The 22,485-nt window shown below is 40.1% G+C and overlaps 1 protein-coding gene across 2 annotated transcripts in view; it reads right to left on the reverse strand.

Moving 5' to 3' along the window:
* MAK (male germ cell associated kinase) overlaps nt 1-22,485 on the reverse strand; it is a 133,965-nt gene that overhangs the window by 58,308 nt on the left and 53,172 nt on the right. For both annotated transcript variants that reach the window (XM_053713100.1, XM_053713099.1), the window contains exons 6-9: nt 21,352-21,523; nt 20,619-20,786; nt 19,188-19,484; nt 14,564-14,742 (exon numbers count right to left, since the gene is read on the reverse strand). In XM_053713100.1, coding sequence (XP_053569075.1) covers nt 14,564-14,742; nt 19,188-19,484; nt 20,619-20,786; nt 21,352-21,523 — 816 coding nt within the window. The remainder of the gene's footprint in view (nt 1-14,563; nt 14,743-19,187; nt 19,485-20,618; nt 20,787-21,351; nt 21,524-22,485) is intronic.

Here is a 22,485-nt window from a genome sequence, read left to right on the forward strand (position 1 = left end):
ATAGGATACTGAACCATAAATAATGTTACTTATAACATGTAACTGTTCAAGCAGAAAACTAATTTGTTTACTTGCCTAATAAAAGCCCACTGGACACGATAAACACACAATCTGCAAGGGAGTGGTATCTCTGATATCCACTAGGTGTCAATCAGTGCAAAGAAAAACATTTTCCTTATAGAAATATATGTCCTACAGTATAATGAAGTTTAAGTAGGGATTATAATCCATAAGAAAGATTAGGAAGCCTCTGCAAGGGTAAAAAAACATCTTAGTCTCTCAAACTATTTGGAGTAACGTACAGTTGTGCTCATAAGTTTACATACCCTGGCAGAATTTATGATTTCTTGGCCATTTTTCAGAGAATATGAACAACAACACAAAAACTTTTCTTTCACTCATGGTTAGTGTTTGGCTGAAGCCATTTATTATCAATCAACTTTGTTTACTCTTTTTAAAATCATAATGACAACAGAAACTACTCTGACACAAAGGGGTTTGAATGGCTATTAAAGGTAACCATCCTCACCTGTGATCTGTTTGCTTGTAATTAGTGTGTGTGTATAAAAGGTCAATGAGTTTCTGGACTCCTGACAGACCCTTGCATCTTTCATCCAGTGCTGCACTGATGTTTCTGGATTCTGAGTCATGGGGAAAGAAAAAGAATTGTCAAAGGATCTGTGGGAAAAAAGGTAGTTGAACTGTATAAAACAGGAAAGGGATATAAAAAGATATCCAAGGAATTGAGAATGCAAATCAGCAGTGTTCAAACTCTAATCAAAAAGTGGAAAATGAGGTGTTCTGTTGATAACATACTGCATTCATCTTGCCATCAATTCTGACCAAATTTCCTGTGCCTTTGTAGCTCACACATCCCCAAAACATCAGCGATCCACCTCCGTGTTTCAAAGTAGGAATGGTGTACTTTTCATCATAGGCCTTGTTGACTCCTCTCCAAATGTAGTGTTTATGGTTGTGGCAAAAAAGCTCAATTTTGGTCTCATCACTCCAAATGCCAGAAGGTTTGAGGCTTGTCTCTGTGCTGTTTGGGGTATTGTAAGCGGGATACTTTGTGGCATTTGCGTAGTAATGGCTTTCTTCTGGCGACTCGACCATGCAGCCCATCTTTCTTCAAGTGCCTCCTTATTGTGCATTTTGAAACAGCCACACCACATGTCCTGTATTTCACCTGAAGTTATTTGTGGGTTGTCTTTGCATCCCAAACAATTTTCCTGGCAGTTGTGTCTGAAATTTTAGTTGTTCTACCTGACCGTGGTTTGGTTTCAACAGAACCCCTCATTTTCCACTTCTTTATTAGAGTTTGAACACTGCTGATTTGCATTCTCAATTCCTTGGATATGTTTCTATCCCTTTCCTGTTTTATACAGTTCAACTACCTGTTCCCGCAAATCCTTTGACAATTCTTTTGCTTTCCCCATGACTCAGAATCCAGAAACGTCAGTGCAGCACTGGATGAAAGATGCAAGGGTCTTGTCAGGAGTCCAGAAATTCATTGACCTTTTATACACACACACTAATTACAAGCAAACAGATCACAGGTGAGGATGGTTACCTTTAATAGCCATTCAAACCCCTTTGTGTCAACTTGTGTGCATGTTATCAGGCCAAAATCAGCAGGGTATGTAAACTTTTGACCAGGGTCATTTGGGTAGTTTCTGTTGTCATTATGATTTAAAAAGAGTAAACACAGTTGATTGATAATAAATGGCTTCAGCCAAACACTAATCATGAGTGAAAGAAAAGTTTTTGTGTTATCATTCATATTCTCTGAAAAATGGCCAAGAAATCATAAATTCTGCCAGGGTATGTAAACTTATGAGCACAACTGTACATATTATTTCCTATATAAGGAAAACAAATAAGGCATTGCTAATGCAAAATTGGACTGAAATATTCCTCTACCTTAAAGTAGAGAAAAAATATCAGATTGAGCCGTAATAAACATCATACCGGCTCAGATAACCAATGAACTAGAACATTTGTAAGAGGTACTATCATATAAAATACAGCCACTAGATGGCAGCAAATAACAGATAATTTCTGTATAACAGGGAAACAGTAATTCTCCAAGACAAATTTAATCCGGAACAGTATAAAAACACCATACATGGAATTGTACACAAAACAGTACACAAAAATATATCCCAATATTGAGCTCAAATAAACTAGATTGCCAGACCCTATGAATTTACTCGCTCAGGGCTTGAACGATCCTATCTAACTTGGCTGTCAGTGGTAGACAACACCACATTCACATTAGTGCTGAGAGAAGTCTCGTGGCCCACCATAAGGTACCAATCAGCGGAAGTGCGCCAAACAAGGCTGCCTGAGGCGGGAAAAACCGGGAGCCCACGTTCCATCACGGCACAGAAAAAAAGGCGCTGCATCTAGATATATAAACCAGTGCCCAGCAGGAGACACAAATAAACGTGGTGTAACTGCCCCTGAAAAGCCCCAATTCCCAAAAATGATAGCACAAAAAAATGGCACTACAGATATGAGGACAGACACACAGTAAAGTCTGCGCTACCTAGGATTGCAATCTGGGAAGTGTCGCAATGAATAGGTCTCCTGGAGCTCTCAGAATATGTATGAGAATACATAAAACAACGTGCAGTGGTCTCCGCTCATCTAGTGCAGACGGAGCCGCCACGGCTGACCAGAAACGAGGGCCCTTACATTTATTTCTGAGAATTGCCCACCCCCTTGGGGGCTACCTAGCAAAATAATAATTGTCCCCAATCCTTAGGTAGTGATGCTTCCCCACAAACTAGACAACAAGCCATGGAGGGGATAAGGGATTCCAGGGACTTACCGGCCAGAAGTCTTTAATCAGTCTTCTGAGTAGTCCAAGTCTAACAGTAGTAATCCTCATCCTGACAGGGACCTGTGACACAAGGAAACCAGCGCAACTAACACTGTACATCCCACAGGGAGGATAGCATAAATATACTGGAATGAGACATGGGAAATTTCCCAGTGACATCCAGAGCTAATATTCACCAAAACTCTACTAAGAGAATTACATGGCTACTAACAACTTCCCTGCTCTTTCTTGAAGGGAAACAACCCATTTAGAGCATACAATCCGGAACTATCAGCAAAGAACATCTCTCTGTCATCCTCCTGTAGACGAAGACAAATAATTACTTGTGAAGTAGAGGAAGTAGAAGGAATATTTTAATGTTCTGTTTGGGGTGTCTTTGTCTCTTCCTGGTGGCCAGCATAACTATTTCCCATAGGTAATGAATGTTTTTTGTGGACTTCACTGCCATTAGAAGGAAATATTGCACAAAAAGGTTATAAGGGATCAAAGATATGAGGCCTCAGGTGTTAGAAAAAATATTGCATACAAAGGGCTTTAACATAGAGATACATACATACACATGGCTAAATATGTATGTATGTATATATATATATACAGTATATATATATATATACACACATACAGTATATATATATATATATATATATATATATATATATGTGTATTTATTTATAGGTCTGTACATATGTATTTTTATGTTTATATATATATATATATATATATATATATATATGTATTTATAGACATATACACACATATAAACAGATAAATACATATTACTAGTGGGATATTCAACTCCTGGCCAGCAGGAGGAGGCAAAGAGCACCCCAGCAAAGCTGTTAAGTGTAACTTCCCTTACCCATAATCCCGTCATTCAGCCGAAGAAAAATGGAAAAAGATGAAACACAAGGGTATAGAGGTGCCTGAGGTTTACTAAAAAAACACTGCCGAATTATAATTTAAAAAGAGGACGGGATCGTGGACTCTCCATGCCAGGAAATAAATAAATTTATCAGGTAAGCATAAATATTGTTTTCTTTCCTATGGCATGGAGAGTCCACGACATCATTCCAATTACTAGTGGGAACCAATACCCAAGGTAGAGGACACAGAATGAAAAGGGAGGGAGAACAAGGCAGGAGGACCTAAACAGAAGGCACCACCGCTTGAAGAACCTTTCTCCCAAAAGAGGCCCCAGTCAAGGCAAAAGAAAAGAAGGCACCTGAACCAAGATATAGTCCAGGACAGATGCCACCGTAATTCCTTAACATCTGGCTACTGCCAGAAGAGCCCCTTCGAACCCCGTAAGATTCGAGGAGTAGAGGCTAAGTCCAAAATTTAGTAATCATCTATGGTAGGAAAGGGACAAAAAAAGGTTAAGAATCCCTAGAGCATACATTTAAAATGTATCGAGCAAATTATGCAATTAAGATGCTTATAACAATAACATTATATACCTATACTGGATCATAATGAATCAGGATAGAGATAAATCAAATAAATGTTGATAATCCCTAAACCCATACTATAAATAAGATCGTCATAATGACTCACTTATATACTATAGCCTACTTTACGCAGACTTCCTCTAAATGCCATAGCATTGCTGAATACACAGCTGTAAGGATAGCTAGAGTTAAAACAGGAATCCAGCTGGTAGACTGGAGACTTACCCACTGAATCACAAGTGGGCAGATTAATAACAATTTCCTGTATATATTTTTCTACCGCAGAAAAAAATTTAAGTAAATAAAACACGAACATGGATAATCCCTAAGACATATATATAATATGTTCAACAGGAAAGATAAGCCGACAAAAGACTTATAACAATATCCAAAAGATATTAACATGGTAGGAGGAAAATAAATCATGTAAATATTAATATCCCCCTACTTATGTCTTAAATTTGCACAGCAGACACAAGATAAGATAAGCATTTCTAGCGCTTATACCATAGTAATCATATTCTACTGCAGAAAAGAATAATAATATAAGTAGATATTTAAAACATACTCTAATTAAACCGTACTGTAGAAAGATAGGGATAAACCATGAAGATGGAAATAATCCCTAAAACATACAGGAATGTGAGACAGGATAATTGGACATCATATTGATAACAATGCACAGTATAGACCTATACTTAAAAAGGAAAGGTATAAACCATGAACATGGCGACAATCTTAAACATACAGTTACAATGCACAAACTGTAGACATTTGTAATCACCAGTAGGAGGGTATAAATAATATATGAATCCCTGCTAAATAGAACAGAGAAAGAGATTAATCATATGAGAGACCCTCAAGATTTATCCAAAGAATGAGAGGGAAATATAATGCACCTTAATACATGACAATATAATAAAGGAGCATGCATTAGCAATAAGTTGCTACCAGATGGCGACAAATACTAGTAAAAAACTTAAATCATGCTTACCTGATAATTTTCTTTTCTTCTGTACGGGGAGAGTCCACAGCTGCATTCATTACTTTTGGGAAATACAGAACCTTGCCACCAGGAGGAGGCAAAGACACCCCAGCCAAATACTTAAATACCTCCCCCACTTCCCTCATCCCCCAGTCATTCTGCCAAGGGATCAAGGAACAGTAAGAGAAATATCAGGATGAAAAAAGGTGCCAGGAGAATGAATAAAAAAGAATTTAAGGCCGCCCACAGAAAAAAAGCGGGCGGGGAGCTTTGGATTCTCCCCATACAGAAAAAAAGAAAATTATCAGGTAAGCATAATTAAAGTTTTTCTTCTTAAAACGGGGAGAGCCCACAGCTGCATTCATTACTAGAGGACACTGAATGCAAACGGGTGGGAACAAAAAGGTGACCCATTCTGATGGCACCACAGTCTGACACAACCTGGATACCCTATAAAAAACTACTTCAACAGAAGCAGGAAAAACAAAAATATGGAAGAGGACAAGGTAACTGCCCATCATTAGAAGCATAAGGATCCTAGCTAGAGATCACTCTAAAATCTGGACTCCACTGAGCACAAAAACCTCTGAGGAGACAAAAGTCCCAAACTCTAGAAGCACACAAATGAAAAAACTTCTCCCTGAACAATGGCAAGGGAAACAACAAACAAACTCCCACACCACATTCTTCCTAACTGAAAGAAGGGAAGAATCACATAAGAAGGTCCGAAAGAACCTTCAGAAACAAACCCCTGAAGATTCAAGAACAAAACAGAGAGAGAACCCCTAGCATAACTTGAAAAAGAGCGGCTACCAGGCTGCAAGAGGACAAAGTCCCGTAGAGAATACTCTACCGATGGAGTAGAGCAAAGAAAGGAACAAATTGCAGACCACCTCCTACATGGATCCAAAAGGAACCAATGTAAAGCCTTAACGAGAACCAGAGTCCTAAAAGGACAAAAGGTAGAACAAGACTACGTTACCATAGATAGCCAACTAGAACAGAGAAACTGAATACCCGTAGGTCAGAAAAAAAACCCGGGAGCAGAACAGGAACAAAATAGTAAATCCGTTTACGCCACAAACGAAAGCCGCAGGCTTCCATCGGATAGGCAGTAGGACTAAAAGTCAGACCATAGTAACTAGCCAACCAAGTAGCTAGCAAACTTGCACCAGGACATTCCTGGAAAGGAACAAGAGAAAAAACTCAGAAAGCAGGGCAGACAAACTCCCCCCCTACTAGAAAATGGGGTAAGGTAGGACAACACCCTGACCAATAAAGAAGAACCAATTACCCGCTAAGGGAAAATTCCCGAACCAACTGCAAGGCCTCCCAACCTAAGGAAGGATCCTTCGGGAGACATGATAAGTGGTCGATGCCCAAACAGAACAGTCAGAATTCCTGACCTCAACTCCGATCGAACAGTCCTAACACAGCAGCAACTGTCAATGTCCCAAAGGACAAGAGAGATTAAAAAATCCCAGCATCGACAAGGCCCTGAGACCAGATAACGAATCTCCAGTCAAGCCAAGTGCCTAAGGAAAAGAAGCAGGAAAGAGGCACCGCCACCCAGAGAGACTAACTCGGGATCCAGGACACCTAGCCTCCTTACACCTCAGAAACCTGAAGGGAGGGTACACTGCAGACAAGAGAAACCCTCCACCCACTGAACACCTAGAATCAGATGAGGAAAACGAAATTAGGAGGAGCTAAATGGATATGCGCAGTAGACCAAATCCTACTAAATAAAAGAAAAACGAAGAAACCCAGGAATATTCCAGTAAAGAAATTCCCAGGAAGAACTTCCTCCATCTCTCCAGAAGAGAGAAAAAGAACTGCCCCAGTAGGAACAAGGAGATTTCCCCAGGACCGGGAAAACAAGCCTACTACTGAACGCCAGACAGAGCCCAGACTATTAAAATCTGGAAAACAGATTAACCAAAATGCCAAGTCAAAGACAAGGACTAGGTTAAAAAAACAGACCCCCAAAACCAGGTGCCGGATCAAAACCAAAATCCTTGCGGAACAACCGCAAAGTAACCTGGAAATGAAAGTTGCACAAAAGTTGATGCATGCCATACCCCCATGGGGTCTTGAACTCTGACCTCTCATGATGTATCCCAGTAGCTGCCCACTCAACCCCAAAAGGCTGCTAAGATAACACCCACAAAGTCTGAAGACAAAGGAAGGGCCAAAAAGAAATAAGAACTCCACGCTTGAGAGAATATGACAGTCTCTAAAGATTCAGTTTAGATCAACCCCGGAAAACCTATAACTCAAGGAACTAACAAATGAACGAGCATCCTAAAACTCCTATCAGGCAACGGCAAGAGAGACTGCATTACAACCCCCCAGATCCCCAAGTATATAGGATCAAACAGAGGATACTGCAAGGAAAAAAACGGTCACTAAGAACTGGGACTCCAAAACCAGATGACCAAAAGTCCTACCCCAAAGGCAAGGGGAAGCAAAAAGTACAGCAATCCTCAAAAAAGAGGTGAGAAACACTGGTGGAAGAGATCTGAAAATTGGACAATTTAATCCACAAGGAGTACCAATAGGAGGGTACTGGAGATCTTCATGCAGTCCCCCCCCCCTCGGAAGGGAGGACTCTAGCTCCTGTCCAAAGGACCTCAAGAACTACAAATAGACTGCCATAGCAGAATTCATAATCCCAGCAAACCACATAAGCTATGCAGGGACAAAACACTTAGTATCGAGTACGACCAAATATCGGACGCCCAACCAAGATGCAATAAACTAGGACCAGCTGGACATCTAGGATAGAAGGGCTTCCTATAACTTGTAGAAAACAACCTCGTAACAATAAGTAAGCAAACTTAGTACCCAAACAGGACCAGCCTGTTGTCAAGGATACAAAATGTCTGATATATACCTCAAAAGAACAGAGTGAACTAGTACCCAACCAGGACCAGCTTGCTGACCAGGGTACAACCGAACTCTTCAAGGGTCAACTGAAAGTTCTAAACCCTAGCAGGGCTAGACTAAACAAACAGACAAATGACAGACAAATAAGCCCTGAGGCTTAAACATTGTCTTAAAATATTTTTTATATATATTTTTTTTTTTTAACTTCCACCGGAAGCAACATCTATAGCGACCATAAAATCGCTAGCATCAAAATCCCAGAAAAGAAATTTCCTAAAAGGAAAAATCTACAGTCACGAGTTCCAAAATAAAGAAATAAAACACATCCTAAACGGATCAAAAGAAAGAAAGCTGCACCCGCAGCTGAACGCCAAAGAGGAGTAGAAACTCTAACAGGACCAGCATGTCCGATATCCTGATCCTCAGGAGCTCAGAAATGGGATTAGACACACAAAAACAAGAGACGACTAGGAGAAGGCTCTCATCCCTCCACTCGTCTAGCGCTGTTCGCCATCTGATTTAGAAGCCGGAGGATCCGTTGATGAATCAGAACTGGTATCCTCCAAGGCCGTCAACACATGCGGCAGCAGTACACGCCGGCGTGCCAGTCTGAATCTAAAGGCAAAATCCACCTCCTGTGGGGCATCTGAAGGCCCCAACCCTAAAGGCTGTACCCCTGAAGCCTCAGAGGAAACTGCTTCCCCAGAGAAAAGATCCTTTATAATCGCACTCGCACCTGACGCCCCCAGGTTAAGGGGACACAGATGAACTCTTGGCTTGCAATTAGGAAGATGTAAGTGCGCCAATGCGAAAGATATGGCCATGCGGAATGGTGCAGTAACCTCTGGAGGAAATAAACCTCCTTCCGGAGAAGGGGTAACGGTATACGGGACAACTGCCTGTGTAGGAATAGAATATTCTAGGGAACGCACCTCATGGGACACAGAATCCTCAGAGGCAGATGGCTCAACCGTCTTTAACCTCTCCCCAGAGGGAGAAGAGAGCACTCTATTACGGCATACGGAACATAATTGATTGGGCTGGATTACCCTGGCCTCCCCACAATCTACGCAAGTGACAGAATCTGAATCAGAGAAACCCTTCTCCGAATAATCAGAATCCTCCATAGCTTGACTTATTAAATTATGGACAAAAACAACTGGCACCTTACACCCCCAATGGCTGGGGCACTCACCACCTCCTATGACCCAGACAAGTAGAGAAACAGATCCTCTCCACACTTGGTCAAGATTACAGAAATGGAGAACGAAAACGTGACCACGCCCGGTCACGAGGTGTGACATGTAGGCCAAAGAAAAGCACGCCAGTCCACAAGAACTGCGTAGCTCTAAAAAATTGTACGTTCCGTAATAGCCATGAGCCCCAACATTTCCACACATAAGCAGACAGAATCACATAACAAACATGATTAAAGTCCCCCACTGCTCAATAACCACCCTCAGGAGATATTAACCCTTGATTCCATAAAGATAAAGGAGTCCCACTGAGACCCTGTCATCTTCTATCATTTACATTACATTACCACAATGAAAGGAAAATGAAACGATCTAACTGGAATCTATGCTGTGGAACAGTAACACGGTCCTTCAAGTTTGACAGATAGTAGCATTGCTTCTGACATGGACTTGAGTAAAGAAAGCAGGCAGCGAAACACGTCAACGCTGATTGCTTATGGAGCTATTAATATGAGTTGGGATGGTTTCGCAGAAAGACTCTCCCTGCATCTCCGGACTTTAACTTTCGTCCATACTGTCACTGAGAGGCTGACAGGACTACTTAAAACTCCCGTCCCATCTCGAAGAGTACTACCCTCCATAAGAGACTACTCCGTAATCTTCAGACACTTCTCTGCCAACCTCCTGTGACGAAAGGCAAAGAATGACTGGGGGGATGAGGGACGTGGGGGAGGTATTTAAGCCTTTGGCTGGGGTGTCTTTGCCTCCTCCTGGTGGCCAGGTTCTGTATTTCCCAAAAGTAATTAATGCAGCTGTGGTCTCTTCCCGTTTTAAGAAGAAAAAACAGTATTTAGTATGAGAAAATAAATCATGAAAAATAAAATTGTAGGATATAAGATTTATTATAATAAACACTCCCATAATAAAAAAAAAAAACTCATCCCTCATATCCTAGAGGCAGTATTACCAGTACACATACAAAACTGAATAAGCCTCTATGAAGATCTAGGCTTATTATGTTTAAATGAGGCTCACATAGAGATCGTACTTAACATTACATGATGAAGACATCTAAAATGCGCTCAAACCGCAAACCTCACTGCCTATAGTGGGAAATAGAAAAGCTATTTTCAAAATGGCGCCAACAGAAATGCATGTCCGCCGAAGCGGATCTCACCTACTATGTTGACGAGGTTGGAACAAAAGAAACACAATTATTCTGTATAGAGCCCAACGCTTACGGCTCTGAAAACAAAAACAGACCATACGCCTCCCATCCAGCAGAGCGAATGCTCAAGGTTCCTCCACCGCATAGCTGACTAGCTGCGCCATAGTATCCGCCCACAATGGCGGTTTTCTAATATGAGGATAAAGGTACATAGCCGCATATAATAAAATAGATCTGACACAAAAGCTAAACACCTGAAGCTTAGTGCACCAGTGAGAAGAAGCAATTATTAGCCAGCGCAGTATTATGCAAGCGCCATAACCGAGTGTTGCGTCAGGAGTGTAATATGGGACTTGCAGGTTCATGGGGAAAACCTTTCAGTAAGTGTATTGGTGCTCATTGCAATTTCCTAAAATAGCACTGATCCAAGAGAATATCTTCTAAAAAAGGCCGGCAGTTGTCTCCTCTCATCTAGCTGGAGAAGCCGCCACAGCATCAGATAATGGTGCACATCGATGTTATAAAAATATAAGCATAACACAGTCAGCAGTAGTCTCCTCTACTGAAGCTGGAGGTGCCGCTGATGTAAATGAGGAACATACCAGCTAAAGGAGCTAGAGTGTAGATGCTCCATTATAAAGGTCCACACAAATAAATAAAAGCCTCAACCCCCTGTGTCATTTTTAAATGTAAACAAAACTATGAGGGTAGTTGAGTTATGTCAGAGAGAAACACCCAATAATAAATTAACCGGAGCCTGTTTAAGGAGATGCCAGTAGATCCAAGCTGCTCAAATAACGGATAGCCCCAACCTGGGATATAACTAAGGTTTCCAGACCCATCTAAGAGGGCAATAGAGGTGCCAGTTGGTCACCCTTCAAAGTCCTCCCTTTCCCTGATGAGAGTAACAGTTATACCTGCCAAGGCAAGGGTTTAAATAAGGATATAAATGGACTTACCCTCCAGGATCTTCTGCTGTGGAGCAAACAGCCTCAATCGATCGCTGGCAGGGACATGGAGAGAAAAGAAAAAACAGAGTAACCAACCCTGGTTTTCTATATAGGGGTAGCATAAATGTTAGAAGTAAAGCAAAGATTACCTCGCCACCTTCTAACTGCTAAAAGCCACCACTACTCTTACTAAAGAGATTGACGTGGACACAGCTAGACCCCAATCCTTGTTTGCAGGGAAAAGTACTCATTAAAAGGATTCAATTCTTCAGACACCGACTTTGCATATCCTCCATTGACAAAGAGAATGACTGGGGATTATGGGTAAGGGAAGTTACACTTAACAGCTTTGCTGGGGTGCTCTTTGCCTCATCCTGCTGGCCAGGAGTTGAATATCCTACTAGTAATTTGAATGACGTTGTGGAGTCTCCATGCCATAGGAAATAAATCATATTTATCCAATATTCATATTTAATAAAGTATTAAACTGTGTAGTGTAAATATTTCACATTCCAATGTTCTTTACATATGTCAATATGTCTTAAGTATTTTTAAATATACAGGGAGTGCAGAATTATTAGGCAAATGAGTATTTTGACCACATCATCCTCTTTATGCATGTTGTCTTACTCCAAGCTGTATAGGCTCAAAAGCCTACTACCAATTAAGCATATTAGGTGATGTGCATCTCTGTAATGAGAAGGGGTGTGGTCTAATGACATCAACACCCTATATCAGGTGTGCATAATTATTAGGCAACTTCCTTTCCTTTGGCAAAATGGGTCAAAAGAAGGACTTGACAGGCTCAGAAAAGTCAAAAATAGTGAGATATCTTGCAGAGGGATGCAGCACTCTTAAAATTGCAAAGCTTCTGAAGCGTGATCATCAAACAATCAAGCGTTTCATTCAAAATAGTCAACAGGGTCGCAAGAAGCGTGTGGAAAAACCAAGGCGCAAAATAACTGCCCATGAACTGAGAAAAGTCAAGCGTGCAGCTGCCAAGATGCCACTTGCCACCAGTTTGGCCATATTTCAGAGCTGCCACATCACTGGAGTGCCCAAAAGCACAAGGTGTGCAATACTCAGAGACATGGCCAAGGTAAGAAAGGCTGAAAGACGACCACCACTGAACAAGACACACAAGCTGAAACGTCAAGACTGGGCCAAGAAATATCTCAAGACTGATTTTTCTAAGGTTTTATGGACTGATGAAATGAGAGTGAGTCTTGATGGGCCAGATGGATGGGCCCGTGGCTGGATTGGTAAAGGGCAGAGAGCTCCAGTCCGACTCAGACGCCAGCAAGGTGGAGGTGGAGTACTGGTTTGGGCTGGTATCATCAAAGATGAGCTTGTGGGGCCTTTTCGGGTTGAGGATGGAGTCAAGCTCAACTCCCAGTCCTACTGCCAGTTTCTGGAAGACACCTTCTTCAAGCAGTGGTACAGGAAGAAGTCTGCATCCTTCAAGAAAAACATGATTTTCATGCAGAACAATGCTCCATCACACGCGTCCAAGTACTCCATAGCGTGGCTGGCAAGAAAGGGTATAAAAGAAGAAAATCTAATGACATGGCCTCCTTGTTCACCTGATCTGAACCCCATTGAGAACCTGTGGTCCATCATCAAATGTGAGATTTACAAGGAGGGAAAACAGTACACCTCTCTGAACAGTGTCTGGGAGGCTGTGGTTGCTGCTGCACGCAATGTTGATGGTGAACAGATCAAAACACTGACAGAATCCATGGATGGCAGGCTTTTGAGTGTCCTTGCAAAGAAAGGTGGCTATATTGGTCACTGATTTGTTTTGTTTTTGAATGTCAGAAATGTATATTTGTGAATGTTGAGATGTTATATTGGTTTCACTGGTAAAAATAAATAATTGAAATGGGTATATATTTGTTTTTTGTTAAGTTGCCTAATAATTATGCACAGTAATAGTCACCTGCACACACAGATATCCCCCTAAAATAGCTATAACTAAAAACAAACTAAAAACTACTTCCAAAACTATTCAGCTTTGATATTAATGAGTTTTTTGGGTTCATTGAGAACATGGTTGTTGTTCAATAATAAAATTAATCCTCAAAAATACAACTTGCCTAATAATTCTGCACTCCCTGTATATATATATATATATATATATATATATCTTTTCTCTCTATCTGTGTATATATCTATACATACATATATACATTGATGTGTATGTATAGATATATACATCAGAAATATATTTTGAAATAGGTACTAAAGAATAAATAGAACATATTCCCATATGTGAAGAACATTGGAATGTGAAATATTTATATTTCATGTCAGGTTAGTGCACTTGAGTAAACGCGATCGGGTTTGCGCACGGGTATGGGTGTTAGTTCCCCCCCCCCCCCCACAATTTTTGCTCTCCATTGAAGTCTATGGGGGGAATACATTAACATGTTTGCGATATTCAAAGTTTGGCTTTTTGGGCACATTGGGTTAGTGCTTGTGCGCAAACTTTTTACTTTCAACTTATAGGGCTAGATTTATCAAAGCTGAGGCGTACAGGGGTACGTATAAGCGCACCTGTACGCCTCAGCTCGCCTGTGGCGAGGCGAAATTACCCGCAGGTAATCACCATTGCACACGAGCACAACTTTGTGCTTGCGTGCAATCCCGCCCCCTGCCCGCGCACAGCCAATCACACGCAGGCAGGAGCTGTCAATCTCCTCGGTCGGACTCGACCGCGGAGATTGAATTTCGCCACCTTAGAGGTGGCGAAGAGGTTAAGGAAGCGGCGGTCTGGTGACCGCTGCTTGATAAATTACGGCGAGCAAGTTCTTGTGAGAACTTGCAGCCGTAGGGCTTTGGTAAATCGAGCCCATAATACGAGCGCAACCTTGGTGCAGAAAAACCATCTAGCGAAGTTAACACATGAGTGGGAGCGCTAATGTGTGCTCCTTTCGTAATCTCGCCCTATGTGGATTAAACACATTTACCAGTCAGAATTCATGCAAAGATAAAATGATATAATGAGTATTTTATAACTACTTTAGGATTTCCCTTTAAATATGATTTTTGAATGCCTAAAAAGCATAATATGCCTTACCCAAATAAGGAGTCTTGTTTCTTTTCTTTCAGTATTGTCATGCTCGGCTTCTTTGAAAATGAACTGCCTAATTCTGTGTCAAAGTCGTCCCAACTATCCTTCAGAACAGACTGTCCCCAGCGCCGTCTTCCATGTTTAAGGCTGACAGCACTATTTTTAGGTCCGCTGGTTACTTGTTTCTGTGTGAGAGAGAAAATATTTACAAGCTGCAACAGTGCTAGGTGCCCCAAGCTTTCCACCAGAACTAGGAGATTGGCTGTCATGGTTTTTTTTTTTTTTTAACACACACAAGGAAAACAACTGAGTATTTGGTGGGCTCTTATTTAGAAGATGACACAAAAATAATCAGTGTTGCTTCCCGGGTGGCATATTTTCTGCACTAAATGTGGATAATATGCTGAAAAAAACAATACATTAATTGCTTGTGTAACTCAGAAAAAGTTAAAGCAATGAAACTGATGATTAAAGTAAAAAAAGAAAATTTTAAAGGAACATTAAACTGAATTGATATAAAATATATAAAAAACATTTTTACATGTTAAAATAATTATTTTTCATGAAAAAGATTAAAGTGTTTTATTTTTAACCCCTTAACGACCGAGGACGTGCAGGGTACGTCCTCAAAAAAAAGGCAGTTAACGCCTGAGGACGTACCCTGCACGTCCTCGGTGTGGAAAGCAGCTGGAAGCGATCCTGCTCGCTTCCAGCTGCTTTCCGGTTATTGCAGTGATGCCTCGATATCGAGGCATCCTGCAATAACCATTTGTAGCCATCCGATGCAGAGAGAGCCACTCTGTGGCCCTCTCTGCACCGGACATTAACGGCTAGGTTTGTGGGTGGATAGGAGCCGGTGTGGGAGGCGGGTGGCGGCCATCGATGGCCCTGGATGATGCTGAGGGGGGCGGGATCGGGGGGCGGGGATGCCCGGGGGCGCGCACGGGCGCGCGCGTGCACGGGAGGGTGGGGGCGGGCGCGTGCACGGGGAGGGAGCGGGTGGGAACTGCTGCACTACAGAAAAAGTAGCAGTAAAATTTACAAAAAAGGGGAAATAAAGTTGGAAATAAAAAGATCAGGCAGGTGGTGGGGGTTGGTCTGTGGGGGGGGGAAGCTACACTACAGAAACTAAAAATAAAAACAAAAAAAAACCTTTTTATTTTGCAAAATGGGTAGTACCCAAGATGGCCAGTACCCAAGATGGCCCCCAATAAGGCAGATGGGGAGGATTAGAGAGCTGTTTGGGGGGGATCAGGGAGGTTGGGGGCTAAGGGGGGATGCTACACCCCCAGCATATGTAAATATGCTTTAAAAAATAAAAAATTAAAATAAAAAAACCTTTTATTTTAGTACTGGCAGACTTTCTGCCAGTACTTAAGATGGCGGAGACAATTGTGGGGTGGGGGAGGGAAGGGAGCTGTTTGGGAGGGATCAGGGGGTCTGATGTGTCAGGTGGGAGGCTGATCTCTACACTAAAGCTAAAATTAACCCTGCAAGCTCCCTACAAACTACCTAATTAACCCCTTCACTGCTAGCCATAATACACGTGTGATGCGCAGCAGCATTTAGCTGCCTTCTAATTACCAGAAAGCAACGCCAAAGTCATATATGTCTGCTATTTCTGAACAAAGGGGATCCCAGAGAAGCATTTACAACCATTTGTGCCATAATTGCACAAGCTATTTGTAAATCATTTCAGTGAGAAACCTAAAATTGTGAAAAATTCAAAGTTTTTTTTAATTTGATCGCATTTAGCGGTAAAATGGTGGCATGCAATATACCAAAATGGGCCTAGATCAATACTTTGGGTTGTCTGCTACACTACACTAAAGCTAAAATTAACCCTACAAGCTCCCTACAAGCTCCCTAATTAACCCCTGCACTACTGGGCATAATACACGTGTGGTGCGCAGCGGCATTTAGCGGCCTTCTAATTACCAAAAAGTAATGCCAAAGCCATATATGTCTGCTATTTCTGAACAAAGGGGATCCCAGAGAAAAATTTACAACCATTTATGCCATAATTGCACAAGCTGTTTGTAAATAATTTCAGTGTGAAACCGAACGTTTGTGAAAAAGTGAACGATTTTTTGTATTTGATCGCATTTGGCGGTGAAATGGTGGCATGAAATATACCAAAATTGGCCTAGATCAATACTTTGGGATGTCTTCTAAAAAAATATATATACATGTCAAGGGATATTCAGGGATTCCTGAAAGATATCAGTGTCCCAATGTAACTAGCGCTAATCTTGAATAAAATGGTTTGGAAATAGCAAAGTGCTACTTGTATTTATGGCCCTATAACTTGCAAAAAAAAGCAAAGAACATGTAAACATTGGGTATTTCTAAACTCAGGACAAAATTTAGAAAATATTTAGCATGGGTGTTTTTTGGTGATTGTAGATGTGTAACAGATTTTGGGGGTCAAAGTTAGAAAAAGTGTTTTTTTTTCTATTTTTTTCTCATATTTTATAAAAAAATTTATAATAAATTATAAGATATGATGAAAATAATGGTATCTTTGGAAAGTCCATTTAATGGCGAGAAAAACGGTATATAATATGTGTGGGTACAGTAAATGAGCAAGAGGAAAATTACAGCTAAACACAAACACCACAAAAATGTAAAAATAGCCTTGGTCCCAAACGGACAGAAAATGGAAAAGTGCTGTGGTCATTAAGGGGTTAAATAAGCTGTTATTGCACAACTTGTTTGCAGGCTAGAAGCATATTGGCTGATAAGGGATGACCCAACTTTATTGGTTGTCAGCATAAGAAAAGCCATTAAAAATAAACACACATTAAAATGCCATAAGATTACTTTAAATGTCCCTTAAGTGTCAACAGTAAAAAGGTTTAAAATATCAAAATTCCCTATACATAATAAATACAGCAAAAATATCAATTACATTTTCATTATGAAATGCGAGTTGTGTCAGAACATCACACAATCAAATACCATATTCTCATAAGGAAATATCTACTAGTGGTACCAGAATTTTTTTAGCATTTTTGCCATCATTCCATTTAAACAGAAATAGAGCTTTGTTTTTTATTTTTATATATATATATATATATTTTTAAATAGGCAACCCAAGGTATTGATCTAGGCCCACTTTGTTATATTTCATGGCACCATTTCACCACCCAATGCAATCATATAAAAAAAATCTTTTACTTTTCACAAACTTTGGGTTTCTCACTGAAATTATTTACACACCACTTTTGCAATCATGAAACAAATGATTTCAAAAGCTTATCTAGAAACCCCTTTGTTCAGAAATAGAAGACATACATGGCTTTGCCATTGCTTTTTGGTAATTAGAATGCGGCTAATTGCAGCTGCGCACCACACTTTAATTATTCCGGGCAGTGAAGGGGTTAATCAGGTAGTTTGTAAGGTTCATTTTAGCTTTAGTGTAGCAATTACCCTCCCACCCCCTGATCCCTCCCAAAAAGCTCTCTTCCCTCCCTCACCTCCCACTGATCACCACCATCTTAGGTACTGGCAGACAGTCTGTCAGTATGCAGTTTAGTTTTTTTTAATTTAATTATTATTATATTTTTTTTTTTCTGCAGTGAAGTGATTCTCCTCAACTCTCCCACCTCCCTTATCCCCCCAAAAGCTCTGTAACCCTCCCACTAATTGTGGATATCTTTAGTACTGGCCCATAAATGCTTATTTTTTAATTTATTTTTTTACATTTTCTGTACTGTAGGAACCCCCTCCCCCTTCAGCACTTGTTATTTAGGGCCCCGACCCCATTTTTTTCCTGTAGTGTAGCTACCATCCTACTCTCTCTGATCGTGTTCCCTATAAAGACAGATACCATGAGCACGGCTGTAACTTTACAGCTAAGACTGCTGGAGCTTCCTGCAACTCGGACCTATTTATACGTCATGCTTTACGATAGGCAAAATACCACATGATGTATATATACACCCTATTGGGTTAAAGGGACAGTCTAGTCAAAATTAAACTTTTATTATTCAGATTGGACTTGTAACTTTAATCAACTTTCCAATTTACTTTTATCATCAAATTTGCTTTTTTGTCTTGGTATTCTTAGTTGAAACTAAACCTAGGCAGACTCATATGCTAATTTCTAAGCACTTGAGGGCTGCCTCTTATCACATGCTTTTTAAATTCCTTTTCAACACAAAGAGACTAAAAGTACACGTCGGCCATATAGATAACACTGTGTTCAGGCACAAGGAGATATTTAAGATTTAGCCTAACACAATGCTAAATGCGAGTCAATAGATGATAAACAGTCACAGTCATGTGATTAGGGGGTTGTCAGAAGGTTCCTAGATACAAGGTAATCAAGTTCCACATGCAATCATTTTTATTATTACTAACACTTATTCTTAAGCAATTAATTTTGAATACAGTTCCATATTTCCTTGCACAGTATTAGTTTTATTTTGCAGAACACACAGTTTAATTTAAATTGACTATTTTACTAAAAGCTCACAGACCTTATAAACCGAATTGATCCCATATAAAATAAAAGTACAAATCAAATAAGAGGATGGATGCAATGTTTAAGCTCTGAGAACGCTAAACTGAGAGATATACTGAGGTACTAAATAAAAAATAAATTGAAACACATTTAGATACTTACTGGAGTAATGGTTTTGTTGATGTTAGGCAGAATTACTTGTGATGGTTTCAATGGCAGTTGAGTATCAGCTGTGTTCTGTGGAAACTGAATTTCCTTGAGGGGTTGGGAAGAGACAGGAGGTGAATCTGTTGAGATCTTCTCTACTGCATCAGTTGGAGGAGATGAATGCTTTTTAATCACAGATATTGGTTGAAGTCCATACTGTTGCATTGGTTTGTTTAATAGCTTCTTCTGCTCTAAATGTTGCGGTGGAGGTCCTAATGCTTGTCCAACTTGAAAATAAGGGTACCGTAATGCCTTAAAAAAGTATTAATAAACTATTATGCTTTTCATAAGCTGTGCTCTTTTTATAACAAAAACACCAATCCCAATTCATATTAAAAACAGGCCCTAGGTCACCATAGAAACTAGAAATTGCAGGCTAACATCTGGCAATTTGACTCAAGGTATTCCTCTCTATATTTCTCCCACATTCAGATCTACAGAGGTGAGGGAGGGAATGTATGTCTCCAATCACAGTGGTACAGATCCTACCCACTGGTATATCGACAAGGAATAGAAATACATACTGGTTTAGAAATGTATCTGGAGTCTAATCCTGGGGAAGGCTGAAGAAACCCCCTAACACACTCAACTGACTACCTAGATATGTATGTGACTCTTGGATGGAAAGAGGATTATTTCCTTTTACAAAATGAGATGTTACATGACCCTCTGGTAATCCCTAGAAACTTGTTACCAGACACAAATTAAGATCAAAACAATGAGAGGTGCAAAATATATCTAGAGTACAAGTAATATTTTTACATGTAACGGTCATTGGTGTAATAAATTCCCACTGTAGATGTTACAATTGTAGCAGCTTACCCCTCATTTTAAGTAAATACAGTAATGTCTTGTGGAATGGTCTTTTTTCTTTCTTGTGCAAGTAGGTGTTTAAGTTACTTATTTAAATATAAGCAGCATGATGTCTCGAAAGACAAACTGGTCAACAATTAAAGAGATATGAAACCTAGATTTTGTCTTTCATAATTCAGAAAGCGCATGGAGTTTTAAATGACTTTCCAATTTACTTCTATTATCTAAGTTGTTTTGTTTTCTTAATATCCTTTGTTGAAAAGCATACCTAGGTAGGCTAAGGAGCTGCTTGAGAGGATACAAAGAGAAGGAAGCAAATTTGATAATAGAAGTGGTTTAAAAGCACTGGAGTTTGCTCACTAAACAGAATGCTACCGGTTTACAGAAGAGATACTTTTGCAACCAATAGAGCACCCAAAATGTAAACATTTTGGAACCTGGGGTGGGCGCCTACACATGTCAAATTTCATCCTTTAACATCAGACAAGGCAATAATTCTAGCAAACGTAAAACTAAAATATGAAGGTATGAAAATTACATGAAAACTGAAAATCTTATTATTGAAGTAAGTACCTGACTGGCGGTTGGGCGTTTCTTTGGGTCCCATTGCAGCATATCCCTCATAAGAGTTAAAGCTTCTTCACTTGCGTTTGGAATAAGAGTTTTCAAATTTATAGGAATACATTGTGGAAAACGAAAATTCATAGCTGATGCAAGTTGATATCCTTCAGGCCAGTCACTCTGCAAAAGACCAGGGTTAATTAGAATGTAGGTAACTAAATAGTGTTATTGGATAAGAGTGCACACATATCCCTACATTAACATATAACTATTGAAAATGTTACACATTGCACATTAAAATGACATACATACATTACAAAAACCTACAATGTTTACAATGCTACCTACAAGTCCTTGTCCTAAAAAGTACACTCGCCCAGGCGTTACTTAAGTGCAGCATTGGATTGGCTGGGAACATGCCTGGAGTAAATTCAGTGCTCATACAAGGGTAATGCACAGGAGGCACTGGTGCCTGTGGTACTTTCAAGAATAGGTATACAAAAGTTTTTTTTTTTAGTTATACAGCACCTTAATATGGCTCATATTGTCAATAGATAAGTGCTAGCTTTAACCCTTGGCTGTAACAAAGTGGGAAGTAATTTAGAAAATGCACATTTACTAATTGCAGCCACAGCTTTAAATAATACAAAGTGCTGGAAACAATCTTATATGAAAAATCCATCTGTAGTATGACACAACCCATACATTTCAAGCTGAAATTATACTAAATGAAACGTATGCTCACTTTCTTAGGTGTTCCTAGAACCTGGCAAATTTTGAATATTTCATCAACTTCGCTCGTCCCAGGGAACAGCGGCCTTAGCGTATACAATTCAGCCATAATGCTGCCAACTGCCCAGATATCTATTGGAGAGCTATATACAGAAGATCTCAGCAAGACTTCAGGGGCTCGATACCTACAAAGTCAAGAAGATTTAGAGAACGTATACAAGAACTGTGTAGTATAATTAACAACACACACAATGGCTACTAATAGATGTATTAATATGTTAACGTATATTAATAATGTATTGTTCACTCTGCATGTACAGTATCAACAAGTCCTTCATTTTGTAGATGTCTGTAAAAAATACTAAACAAAGTTTAATTATATTTGATAACTTTATCAATCATATTCAGGTTAGTATGAGGTAAAAAGGAAATGAAGGGCTGTTAGCAATTTCAATGTAAAAGTCTTTAGATTCCTTTTTGCAGGCTCTTTCCAGTAGATGGAGCTTGTAGACTTTCTCTAACAGTTTTCTATGTTAGCAGGGTGTATTACTATTGTACATATTTTTACTTTTAAATGTGTTTGCAAGAATAGTAGATTATTGTGCTTTTACAGCACTAGAGAGCATGTATAATTTACAAGGTTAAATAAAGTGTCTGCAAACAGATGTATCTAACGTGTATTATTATTATTATCAGGTATTTGTAGAGCGCCAACAGATTCTGCAGCGCTGTAGACATAGTCGGTGTACAGGATAGCTTTTGTAGGGGTCAGGTGGGTAGAGGGCCCTTTCACTGTTGTAGTCGTCTCTTATGAAGCGATCTGTAAACAGCTGGGCCCATAGGCTTACAATCTAAGGGGTTCAAGGGGAAAGCAATGGCGTTAGGAAAAGTTAGTGTTGGTTGTATGCATCCCTGAATAGTAAAGTTTTTAGGGAGTGCTTGAAGCTCTTAAAACTAGGGGAGAGTCTTATGGAGCGAGGCAGGGAATTCCACAAGATGGGGGCCAGTCTGGAGAAGTCCTGTAAACATGAATGTGAGGAAGTAACAAGAGAGGAGGAGAGGAGGAGATCCTGAGCTGATCGAAGGGGACGGGAGGGAGAGTATCTAGAGACAAGTTCTGAAATGTAGGGGGGAGCAGTGCAGTTGA

The sequence above is a fragment of the Bombina bombina genome, chromosome 5 (genome assembly GCF_027579735.1).
Source record: "Bombina bombina isolate aBomBom1 chromosome 5, aBomBom1.pri, whole genome shotgun sequence".
Lineage (NCBI taxonomy): Eukaryota > Metazoa > Chordata > Amphibia > Anura > Bombinatoridae > Bombina > Bombina bombina.